The 12,449-nt window shown below is 41.5% G+C and overlaps 2 protein-coding genes across 2 annotated transcripts; both read left to right on the top strand.

Moving 5' to 3' along the window:
- The first annotated feature begins 4,312 nt into the window (after positions 1–4,312).
- Positions 4,313–7,467, top strand: LOC135614598 (receptor-like protein EIX2). Its single transcript, XM_065112117.1, has one exon. The coding sequence runs from the start codon at positions 4,315–4,317 to the stop codon at positions 7,366–7,368; it is 3,054 nt and encodes a 1,017-aa protein (XP_064968189.1). The 5' UTR covers positions 4,313–4,314; the 3' UTR covers positions 7,369–7,467.
- An 887-nt stretch (positions 7,468–8,354) lies between these two features.
- Positions 8,355–11,949, top strand: LOC135614597 (receptor-like protein EIX2). The gene is made up of 2 exons (XM_065112115.1): positions 8,355–11,446; positions 11,535–11,949. Exon 1 carries the CDS (start codon positions 8,381–8,383, stop codon positions 11,405–11,407), a length of 3,027 nt encoding a protein of 1,008 aa, XP_064968187.1. The 5' UTR covers positions 8,355–8,380; the 3' UTR covers positions 11,408–11,446; positions 11,535–11,949.
- The last annotated feature ends 500 nt before the right edge of the window (positions 11,950–12,449 follow it).

The following is a 12,449-nucleotide window of genomic DNA, read 5'->3' as shown; positions in this document are numbered from 1 at the left end:
TGTCTAGGCGGTACCATCGCCCAGACCGACGATACCATCGCCTGACATAGTCTCGGAGACTGTGTCACGACAGTGCCACCTCTTGGGTCATTGTTTGAGCCTTTTATTAGGCCCAACACAGTCCTTACATGGGCCCAACTAGCCCATAATTGGGTTGGCCAAATTCCAATCCCAATTATATGCTAACTACGAATTCTAAGGCATACACTAAGCTAAATAAGTCCAATAAGTCAAGGTTTCTTCCGGCGAACTTCCGACGATCTCTCGGCATGTTCCAGCGGACTCCCGGCAAGCTCCTAGACTTCACGATGATATTTTTGGCTAATTTCGATGAGCTTCTCTGGCAAGCTCCTGGACTTCTCGGTTGGTTCTGGTAGAATTTCTGACGAAAGTTCGGACTTCTGACGAACTCTCGAACTCCCAACGAAATCACGTTCTTGACTCCGGGACTTCATTTTGCTTTATGCCTTGCTATCGTAGTTAATCCTGCACACATAAAACACACTTCGATCTAGATAATTATTACTAAGCATGAATCATGTTGTCCGACATGTCATTAGTCTATCGACGCTTCATCCGATTCTTCGGCGCATCGTCCTCTCTTGTGGGTCCATTGCCCAATCGACCAGTTGACCTCCGCAACTCCGATATCTTTGGGGCAATATCCGCTCTTCTTGGCCTGAAGCCTTATGTCGATACGTCGACCGATCTTCAGGCTTGACGTCCAATCTTTTGACATGTTCCACTGGCCCAACATGATTCTTCCACTTTAATTGTCTCTCCTAGATTGAAGCATCCTGTATCACTCAAAATGCAGATCAAATCATAAACACTTATTGATTAGTTTCATCATCAAAATTTGAGATTCAACGAATATTTTACTTACAAGTAGTGATCTTGGTTTATTGCACGAAACCAAGATATTTCTCAACAAGAACTTTAAGATGGTTTATATGAATGAGGCAGTATATATTATTGACATTGAGATATTTAAGGATAGATCTCAAGGATTATTATGATTGACTCAGAAACCATATATTAATCATATTTTGGAGAGATTTAATATGAGCTAATGATATACCTATTACTAGAGGTGAAAAATTCAATCAAAACCAATGCCCGAAAAATGACTTACAAAAAAATCAAATAAAAATATTCATTATAGGTGTGCAATTGAAAGTCTATTATATGCTCAAACATATACAAGATCATATATTAGTTTTACAATTATAATGCTATGAAGATACCAAAGTAACCCAGGAATGGAACATTGGAAAGCTGCAATTAAAGTAATGGATATCTATAGGGGACGAAAGATTATATGCTCACATATACGATATCAGATCAGCTTGAAGTGATAGGATATTCAGATGCTGATTTTGCAAATTATCTCGACAGTAGGAAGTCCACTTCTGGATTTGTATTCATGTTAGCTGATTGGGTAATTTCTTGAAAAAGTGTAAAGTAATCACTTATTGTATCATCAACAATGAAAGTTGAATTTGTGGCATGCTTTGTGGCCACAAATCAAGTTTTATGACTGTGAAATTTCATCTTAGGACTTTGTGTGGTTGACTCAATTACCAAACCATTGAAGATATTTTGTGATAATACCACAGTAATTTTCTTCTCTAAAAATGATAAGTACTCTAGTGGTTCTATCGAGATAAATTACTTGGTGGTTAGAGAAAGAATCCAGAAACAATAAGTGTCAATTGACAACCTGAGCACCACTATGATGATTGCTGATCTATTAACAAAAGCTTTATAATATAAAATATTTAAAGAACATGTTCTTAGAATGAGGCTTGTGAGCAAGTCATAAAAGATATGATTATGCATGTTTAGATAAATGCTATTACAAAATTGTCTTGACAAGATAAATTATATGGGTCATTATGAAATATATTAGGAAAGACTAATAATGTTGTGGTATATAGAAAAAAGTATGACATTGATGATATACAACCGTTATGATTCGTATTGATAGTTGAACTTAATATAGTATTATTATGTATATTGGACTTATTGGTTTATTTTAAAATTCATGACCATGTATAAAATGATTTTCAAAATTCTTTGAAATCCAATTAGGTAAAATTATTTTAAAATAAATTTTATTTTATTTATTTTGATTTTGAATATCTTTTTTATATCTTATCAATTAATGGGTCAAGTGACAAAATATTAGTTTTTGTGGTCATTTATAATTAGATAATAAATATATAATATAACTAATTGGATTTTGATGTAATATATTAGCCACTATATTAAAGTAGGATTCCTTAGGATATAGGAGAAACTATCTTAATTACTTATTCTAGACCATCTGCTCTCGTTTATAAATAGACATGACCTATACGGACTAAACAAGAGGAATAGTAATTATAGTTGAGGGATTAAAGTATCTCTTTCAACGCATCTCTTTCAACGCTTCTCCTTAACTATCAATCTAAGTGGTTTTATGAAAGGATAGGAAGAGAGGATATAGTTCATTTTGCAGACTGATAACGATATTGGATTTAAATACGGTATCCTTGTAGATCAAACATCCTTTCAGATGACATCAAAAGGTACGTATCGTAAAATCAGATCTAATTATTTGATTTTAATTTTGACATAAAAGATTATTTTTATATTTAATATAGTATATTATAAATTTTATGCTGACATCACGGCTAGGTTGACAATGAATTAAAGGTTGCGATGAGGTTAATATGTACAAGTATCTCTACTGAATGTTTTGAAGGTTATGTGACGCACAATCTCAAGCCTTTTTTTTTTTTTTTTTTCGTTTGTTCATTATATGCTTGGAAATATTACAAATATTATACGACCAATCTTGGTTTTTCTATGATTGGCTGCAGTAATGGTTTGTTGATTAGATGGTCGTATGATGATTTCGAGTAGGGATGGATCCAAGGAATGGTTTGGTCTCTCACGTATAGATGATAAATGCTGGAACAAGCAAACGATTGAATGAAATCATACAATTATTTATTTTTCATATATTTTATATGTTCAATATAACATACAATTATATTATAATTTGTTTTTGAAAAAAATATTAATGAATGCGTAATTCGATCAGTCATTATATCCCCAGATTTCACATGAATATTATACTAGATTTAATATTATTTTTTCTTTTATCAATAACTATATAAACTTCTCCGGCAATCATTAACAAAAACAAGCACGCTTACGTACAAAAAAACTCACGGAGTCACCCACATCTCCAAGGTAGCTCAGTGCATGTCATCCGTCCATTTGGGTGTTAGCCAGGATGATCTCTCCAGAACAAAAGCATAGGGGAATCAACTTGGGATCATGGAAGACCCATCCATTTGGGTTGTAAATCTATATCTTTATTCGTGATTAGGTAATAAGAATTGCATAATCAAGTTAATTTTAAATAAGTACGAAATCATTAATTTTGAAGGGAATAAAAACAAGTGCAATTTTGTAGAAAACGGAAGAGATAAAAAGAACAGAAAATTTGCAGCCATTTCTTTCGCTCCTGTGGGGACAATTCCCCACAAAATTCATCACAAAAATGGTGGGAAATCCTCATCATCTTCACCACTTGTGTGTCAAACGAATCAATTTGTTGCGTGCCTTTGGGTTCCCAACAAAGATTTCCACACATGTGAAAGCGAAGCGTGCGTTCCGCTACAAACATCGTTGAGTCTCCCTCTTTCGGAAGGACGCTACATGTAAAGCGATGGCTTACCGTGTTATCTTGGGTGAGGAATCGTTTGCGGTGGGTCGGAGTCTTCATCCACGTTGTCTTCCGTGATGACGTTTGACATGTTATGGCGACATTCCGACCCCTGGAATAAGGTATTCATCGCCTCCATACATTTTATCTTGGCTAAGAAGATGATGCGTTCCGATGTGCGGACATCAGAATCAAACCGTGTGGAATGAGGGAGGCATGAATTAGTTTCCACACTATCGCATTCGGGCCGAATGAGACATTCTACGCGATCCAACAAGGCCAATTAAATGGCCGTATCTTTCGAGTTTGTAATCCAGTATCAATCTCTTTCGTTCTTGCGAACCGAGCCCCAAAATTGGGACCCAGGCAGGGTAGAAACCAAGTTCGAGTAAGCTGCACGGTGCACGGACTGCAGGTCCAGCAGGAGTCGAATCCCACAAAAGTCATGTTTTTTATCTATCTGTCGCTACCAGTGCATCAAATCTTCACGTTTCACAGGAGTCTATGATGGGTTGGGGATGGGAGGGCCATCACGCCCGCACACCCACTCTATATATTCATGTCCTCCACCGCCTACCATCTCTCAGTACACTATGCACTCACCAAATAGCATCATGGCCTCTTGCACCAGAAGCACACACCCTGTGCCACGGCACTACTCTTTCGGGCTTTGGCTTACGAGCATTATTTTGTTCACGGCGGCAACAACGCCGACGACGAAGGGGTGCGTAGAGGGCGAGAGGGACGCCCTCCTCGACTTCAAAACCGGCATCGTCAAGGATCCTTCCAGCCGTTTGTCATCATGGCGAGGCCGAGTAGACTGCTGCAGATGGAGCGGGGTGGTCTGTGACAACAGAACCGGCCATGTCGTGGAGCTCAACCTCCATAATTCAGACCCTTATAACCGTGAGACGTCTATCGGAGGTGAGATCAGACCATCCTTGCTCCTGCTAACTCATTTGGAGCGCCTCAACCTCAGCCACAATGACTTATCGACCGATGGCCTGCACTGGCTCTCGCGTCTCACTTCCTTGAGATACCTCGACATGAGCTTTGTGAACCTTTCCATGGCCTCCCACGATTGGCTTCAAGCGGTGAACATGTTGTCCTCACTGGAGGAGCTACATTTACCAGGCTGTCGCCTCACCGACCTCCCCTCTTCTCTTTCCCATGTCAACCTCACAGCACTGGCCACTCTCGATCTCCATGGCAACCACTTCAACTCCACCTTCCCCGACTGGCTATGGAAACTCCACAACCTTTCTTATCTTGATCTCAGTTCTTCTATGTTTCATGGTGCCATACCCGCTGGGATTGGAAATTTGACTGGTCTAAGAGAACTTTATCTTGGTGATAATTCACTTTCAGGTCCCATACCCACTGAGATTGGAATTTGGAATAGTTTAAAACTTATCGATCTGAGTGGTAATTCACTCTTTGGACCCATACCTGATGGGATTAAGAATTTGACTCGTCTAAGAAAACTTTTTCTTAGTTATAATTCTCTTTCAGGTCCCGTACCCACTGAGATTGGAATTTGGAATAGTCTAGAATATATCGATCTGAGTGATAATTCACTCTTGGGACCCATACCTGCTGGGATTGGAAATTTGACTGGTCTAAGAGAACTTAATCTTAATAATAATTCTCTTTCAGATCCCGTACCCACTGAGATTGGAATTTGGAATAGTCTAGAATATATCGATCTGAGTGATAATTCACTCTTGGGACCCATACCTGCTGGGATTGGAAATTTGACTGGTCTAAGAGAACTTAATCTTAATAATAATTCTCTTTCAGGTCCCGTACCCACTGAGATTGGAAATTTGAATAGTATAGAACATATAGATCTTAGTGGTAATTTACTCTCTGGAACGATACCTACTGAGATCGGCAAGCTTTCCAACCTCATTTTTCTTTCTCTCTCTAGTAATTCCCTAGAGGGCACCGTGTCTGAACTCCATTTCGATAACTTAACCGAACTAAGTGAGCTTGATCTATCCGAAAACTCCCTAGTCATCTCAGTAGACTATGATTGGGTTCCTCCTTTTCAACTCCGATCCATTCAACTGAATTCTTGTAAGTTGGGTCCTGCATTTCCAAGATGGCTCCGTTCACAAAACTCTATCGAAGATTTAGGTATGTCGAACACAAGCATTGAAGACGTTTTGCCTGATTGGTTTTGGAACAATTCTGCTTTCTCTATAAATCTCTCCCAAAATCAGATTAATGGTACTTTGTCAACTTCCTTGGAGCATATGACAAACCTGTCCACTCTGAAACTAGGTATGAATTTGCTTGAAGGCCCTATTCCTCGTTTGCCACCTTACTTGAGTTATTTGTATCTGTATAACAATTCCTTTTCGGGATCGTTGTCATCAATCTCTCTCCCACTAGAATTGGAACTGTTGGATCTCTCACGTAACCATATCAGTGGGAACATACCATCATTTATCTGCAACTTGACACAACTTCTTATCCTCGATCTATCGAGCAACCAAATATCAGGTGAAATCCCTTGGTGTTGGCAAGAGACAAACTTCCTTTTCTACATTAATCTAGCAGATAACAAGCTCTCGGGAGAAATTCCTAGCTCTTTTGAAAAGTTGACTCAGCTTCGGTCTTTGCACTTAAACAATAATAGTCTACACGGGCATCTTCCTTTGTCATTGAAACATTGCAGTGGACTAGTTTTTCTTGATCTTGGCGATAACAAATTCTCAGGTACCATACCTACTTGGATTGCACAAAACTTTCAAAAACTAGAGGTACTCCGACTATGCTCAAATATGTTTTTTGGTAACATTCCTATAGAGCTTGGACAACTTCATCATCTACATATTATCGACCTTGCTAATAATAATTTATCAGGTCCAATTCCACGCTCCTTTGGCAATTTAAATGCAACAAAAACTTGTAGGCAACGAAAATTGACTAGTCTAGACCAACATATAGTTTATAGAGATTTGGATGCCGATCGCCCTGCTTTTGATGGCACTTATGATGATAGCATCACTCTAACTATAAAGGGACAAAGTATCATCTTTTCGATCATTGTTTACCTTGTCAATATTATAGACTTTTCAAATAATAATTTGATCGGAGAAATCCCATTAGAAATTGGGTCTCTTTCGGCACTTCAAACTTTAAATCTATCAAGAAATAATTTTGTCGGCCAAATACCAACGACAATTGGTGGCATGAAGTCATTGGAAACTCTGGATCTGTCATTTAATAAGTTATCCGGAGGTATTCCTCGAAACTTGTCAGACCTGTATTCTCTGAATCACTTGAATTTGTCTTACAACAATCTATCAGGAGTTATTCCTTCGGGAAATCAACTACAAACACTCAATGTCTCATCCATTTATATTGGCAATGCATATCTATGTGGAGCTCCCCTCAACAAGAGTTGCTACGATCTTAAAAGTACCAATGTGATAAAAGAAGACAACAAAGACGGATCCTTTATGCTATCATATTATCTGAGTATCATACTCGGATATTTGGTTGGATTATGGAGCGTGTTTATCATCATGTTGTTCAAGAAAAATTGGAGGGTTTTCTATTTTCAGATGTTTGATAAAATGTATGATAAAGCTTATGTTGTCATCAAAATAAGAATTAATAGATTAACAAGTGATTGAGAGTGAGGACGCCATAAAAAGTCAATGTAATAGGAGTATCTTGTGTGTTGTATCCATAATAAGTTTGAATCTTGCAAGATGACATCGTGTTAGAGATCATGTAATGGTTACTTTTCAAACTCTCTCTCTCTCTCTTTTCTTTTTGGTTTCATCTTTGTAAATATTGTGTGTATTATGACGATGGAAACATAATTGTTGAATGTAATAATATTATTGTGAAGAATGCATTGAATTATTATAAAACAATATTTTTATAATATTATGTTATATATTTTGTATTTTTAATATATTACAGTATATTATATTATTTTTAAACTAATATTAAATCTCGATCCACCGATTCAATCATTAATCCGATGACCTGAGACTTGGCCAACACCTATGCTGAAGATAACGCCATAAGAATCCCACGGTATTATGCGCTTAATGTAAACAGTCATGCTTTCACGTCATGTGCTTATGGAAAACGAAGACTGACCGAGTCAACGTTGGGGCATTTCCGTAGCAGTCTCACACGTCCCGTCCATCAAAAAGTAGGAGATGAAGAAGGATGGAGAAGTCACTTCGAGTCCGTTCGCAGCAGCCGTGGAAGCTTCTTCGAAGGCACGCGGTGGGGGACTCGAACCGCTTGGCGACCGGAGTCAACTTTGACAAGGATCGGTGAGTCTATATGGCATTCCACGATTGGGAGGACCATTGTGGACTCTCGTCCTCCCCTGCAGGATTCCTTGCACACGCTATGCCCGTTCTTTAGAGTTAGGAAGAGACTCGACTGCTGAAGCCATTTTAGCCTTCGGAGCTTTTTTGACCTCAACTCCGTGTGCGTCCTTCTTGGCAGCTGCGCTTCCATGATCATTAGATTAGGAGTCCAAGTTGGACGAAAGGACGAAAAAGATTAGCACTCACGTTATAATATGTATCCTTTGTCACTACTTCGATCACATGGGATGCCGGGTGGAGACGAAGGGACCTGTCATTTCACAAGAGGATCCATTGGCAATCGCGGAGAGCAATGGTTCAACCTACCACATTCTATATATTATATTCATATATACATGTTCTCCGCTGTGCCGCCTGCAGCCAACTGGTCATTCGTTCACCAAAGAGCATGGGCGACACGAGAAGCCCATCCCATTCGTCGCTGAGCTGCTCTTGCCTAATGAGCGTTCTGTTCTTGACGCTTGTGACGACGACGAGGGGGTGCATGAAGGCGGAGAGGGACGCCCTCCTCGCCTTCAAAGCCGGCATCCTCGACCCATCCCGCCGCTTGTCCTCGTGGCGTCGCCCAGTGGACTGCTGCAGATGGAGCGGCGTGGTGTGCGACAACACCACGGGCCACGTCGTGCAGCTCAACCTCCAGAATGCGGAGGCTTACTACGACAATTCGACGGTGTTGGGGGGTGAGATCGGTCCATCTTTGCTTTCTCTAACTCATTTGCGTCGCTTGAATCTCACTCAGAACGACTTCGGCGGCGCCCGAATCCCCAAATTCTTGGGTTCTTTTGGGAGACTCAGATATCTGGATCTCTCTTTTTCCAATTTCGGCGGAGCCATTCCTCCCCAGCTGGGTAACCTGTCAACCCTCCGCTATCTGAGCCTGTCCTCGTACAACTTGAGGATCGACGCGGGGGACGACCTACAGTGGCTCTCGCGTCTCTCTTCTCTAACATTCCTCCAAATGAACTTTGTGAACCTCAGCACGGCCTCTCCCGATTGGCTACGAGCCGTGAACCAGCTGCCCTCCCTGCAGCAACTCTATCTGTCAGGCTGTGGTCTCACTGCCCTCCCCGACTCTCTTTCCCGCGTCAACCTCACGGCTCTCACCACCCTCGATCTCCGTGGCAACTTCTTCAACTCCACCTTTCCCAGCTGGCTTTTTGAACTCCGTAGCCTCTCCTATCTCGCGATCAGCAATTCTGAATTGTATGGCACCGTACCTGCCGGCTTTGGGAACTTGACTCGTCTCGCGCAGCTTGACCTTAGCGGCAACTCGCTTTCCGGTTCCATACCTGTCGATCTCTGGAGTTTGGCCAGTCTAACCACACTTGATCTCAGCCATAATTCATTTACGAGTCCCCTTCTACCTGAAATCGGGAACACGACAAGTCTGTCGCAGCTAAACCTCGTTCAGTGCTTCCTCGTCGGTTCCATCCCTGCCGAGATTGGGCGCTTGACCAGTCTTACGGAATTACGCCTCAGCGGCAATTCACTTTCGGGTCGAATCCCCGCCGAGATTGGGAATCTGTCCAGCGTAACGCAGCTCGACTTGGGTCATAATTCACTCTCCGGACTGATACCGGTTGAGATCGGCAAGCTTTCCGACCTTTCCACCCTTGATCTCTCCGATAACTCCCTGGAGGGCACCTTGTCCGAACTCCATTTCGTGAACCTAACCGAGTTGGTCGCCCTGTACGCTTACGCCAACTCTTTGACCATCCGATTCGACCACGACTGGATGCCTCCTTTTCAACTTCAATCCATCAAAGTTGATACCTGTGACTTGGGTCCCGCGTTTCCCAGGTGGCTCCGTTCTCAGGAATTCCTCACTGATATTGATCTGTCCAACACAAGCATCGAAGACACACTGCCTGATTGGTTTTGGAATTCTTCTTCTTCCACCATTATGGACATAAATCTGTCCCACAATAAGATCGGTGGAGTTTTGCCGGCATCCTTGGAGAGTATGGCCACCTTGATGCTCTTGAATTTGAGCTCCAATCTCTTTCGAGGTCGCATTCCTGTTTTGCCACCAAACCTACAAGCGCTGGACTTGTCCAGCAATTCTTTGTCGGGATCGCTACCCTCGACCATCTCGTCACAGTTGGGCTACCTGTTCCTCTCCCACAACTATCTTCATGGAAGCATACCGTCGTCCTACGTCTGCGACCTGCAGCAACTTTATGCCCTTGATCTATCCAACAATCAAATATCAGGAGAAATCCCGCGTTGTCGGCCGGAGGGATCACAACTTTTGTTTGTCAATCTGGCGAACAACAAGATACGAGGAAAGATTCCTGACTCCATCGGAAACTTGGGCAACCTTCAGTTCCTGCACTTAAACAACAACAGCCTCTTCGGACGTATTCCTTCGTCGCTGAAAAATTGCAGTCGGCTGGCTGTCATTGATCTCGGCAACAACAAATTCTCGGGAAGTATTCCAGCGTGGATCGGACAAAGTTTACGGAATCTGCAAGTACTCCTACTGCGCTCAAATATGTTTTCGGGCCATATTCCTCTGCAACTTGGACGATCTAGTAATCTTCAAATCATCGATCTCTCCAACAACAGACTATCGGGATCGGTACCGCACTCTTTCGGCAATTTCAGCGCGATGATCTCCGCGTCAAAGTCGATGGCTTCTACGGTTTCGAACATTATGAATTTTGCGTTATCCTCTTTCGTGGCAAGCGAGAGTATATCTCTGGTTACCAAGGGCGATGAGTTCAGCTTCTCCACCATTCTCCGATTTGTGAAGAGCATAGATCTTTCGAACAATGATCTGAGCGGAGTGATTCCTCCGGAAATCGGTTCTCTTTTTGCGCTTCAAACATTGAATTTGTCGAGAAATAGTTTTGAAGGCATGATTCCGAAAACAATGGGCGATATGAAGTCATTGGAAACTCTGGACCTATCATTCAATAAGTTATCCGGAGTCATTCCTCAAAGCTTTTCGGCGCTGAATTCTCTGAACCACTTGAATCTGTCTTACAACAATCTATCGGGGGCGATTCCATCGGGGAATCAACTTCAGACGCTGGATGATGCATCCATTTATATCGGAAATGTCCATCTCTGTGGGCCTCCGGTGACCAAGAGTTGCTCCGACGATCCCAACGTCGATTCGACGGAAGAGGAGTACAAACAAGGATCTCATGTGCTGTCGTTTTACTTCGGTACCGGGCTCGGATATTTGGTCGGCTTATGGAGTGTGTTCGTCGTCATGCTGTTCAAGAAAGATTGGAGGCTCTTCTATTTTGCAACGGTGGACAAGATGTACGACAAAGCGTATGTGGCAGTCAAGATAAGAATGCGAAATTGACATGACGCAGCAATCAAAGGAAGGCCGGTTGAATGTGATGCAAGTTTCTTTTGTGTTATAAGCCTGATTTACTCCACATTTCGGAAATCTATCTCTTTCGAGGCCATCAGTCTTTTCTTTCTTCCAGATCGACATGAAAAAGGAGTGAAGGGAAGACTTCCCCGGGGAGGGTGGATTCATCTTGCTAAACTGCGCTACCGTTGGACTCTTTCCACGCGCTTTCCTTGGAGCCTGATGGCGACGGCACTCGTTTTCGTTTGGAAGGTTCCGTGGAAATATAGTAGAATTAATCTCTGAATCCGTCAGGTTGTGCTCTCACCAGTATAATGTCCTCCTCCTCTGCTGTGGTGCCCGTGGTCTCCATGCTGCTGCAGCCTACAGAGTCTTCGCTTCACGAAAGGTTTCGAGAGTCATAAACTTGTTCTGCATTCGGATCTGGCAAAAACAGACGCTTGATATTGAAGTTCAACTACACTATGGGTCTTCCAGCATTTGATGTAAAAGAAGATGTTTTCCGACATTGATGCATTGACTATGAATTAGTCCTGTGTCCACACTCGAGGAGAAAATAAAGCATATATATATATATATATATATATATATATATATATATATATATATATATATATATATATATAATAAGAAATTCAACCCCAATAATTTCTCAGGCACAGGAAAAATCAATTTCTCCTTTCATATGAGACATGGTCCTCTTGGTCATCGTCACCTCCTTCATCATATGAGCATTGTCGGTTATCTTAAAATTGTCTCACTTTCACGATGACTCAATCTTTGATAATAAGTTTAATTATGTCTTCACCTTGACCTTTCGTGGATGATGGATAAGCTGGATGCAAGTATAATTCAAGGGGAGGTTGGTTTGACGGACAAAGATGAAGATGAGGTTGAAATGATGATAGATTTAAAGCAATAGATATTGAATGCGAGAAAAGAGAAAGATGTGACAATGATAAATAAAAAATAACGAGATAGGGTAGAAAGAAAGTGAAAAGCTATAGATTTTGCATAAGATGAGTGATGA

The sequence above is a fragment of the Musa acuminata genome, chromosome BXJ2-6 (genome assembly GCF_036884655.1).
Source record: "Musa acuminata AAA Group cultivar baxijiao chromosome BXJ2-6, Cavendish_Baxijiao_AAA, whole genome shotgun sequence".
NCBI lineage: Eukaryota > Viridiplantae > Streptophyta > Magnoliopsida > Zingiberales > Musaceae > Musa > Musa acuminata.
The sequence above is the reverse complement of the archived record's forward strand: the minus strand, read 5'-3'. Positions and strand labels throughout refer to the sequence as shown.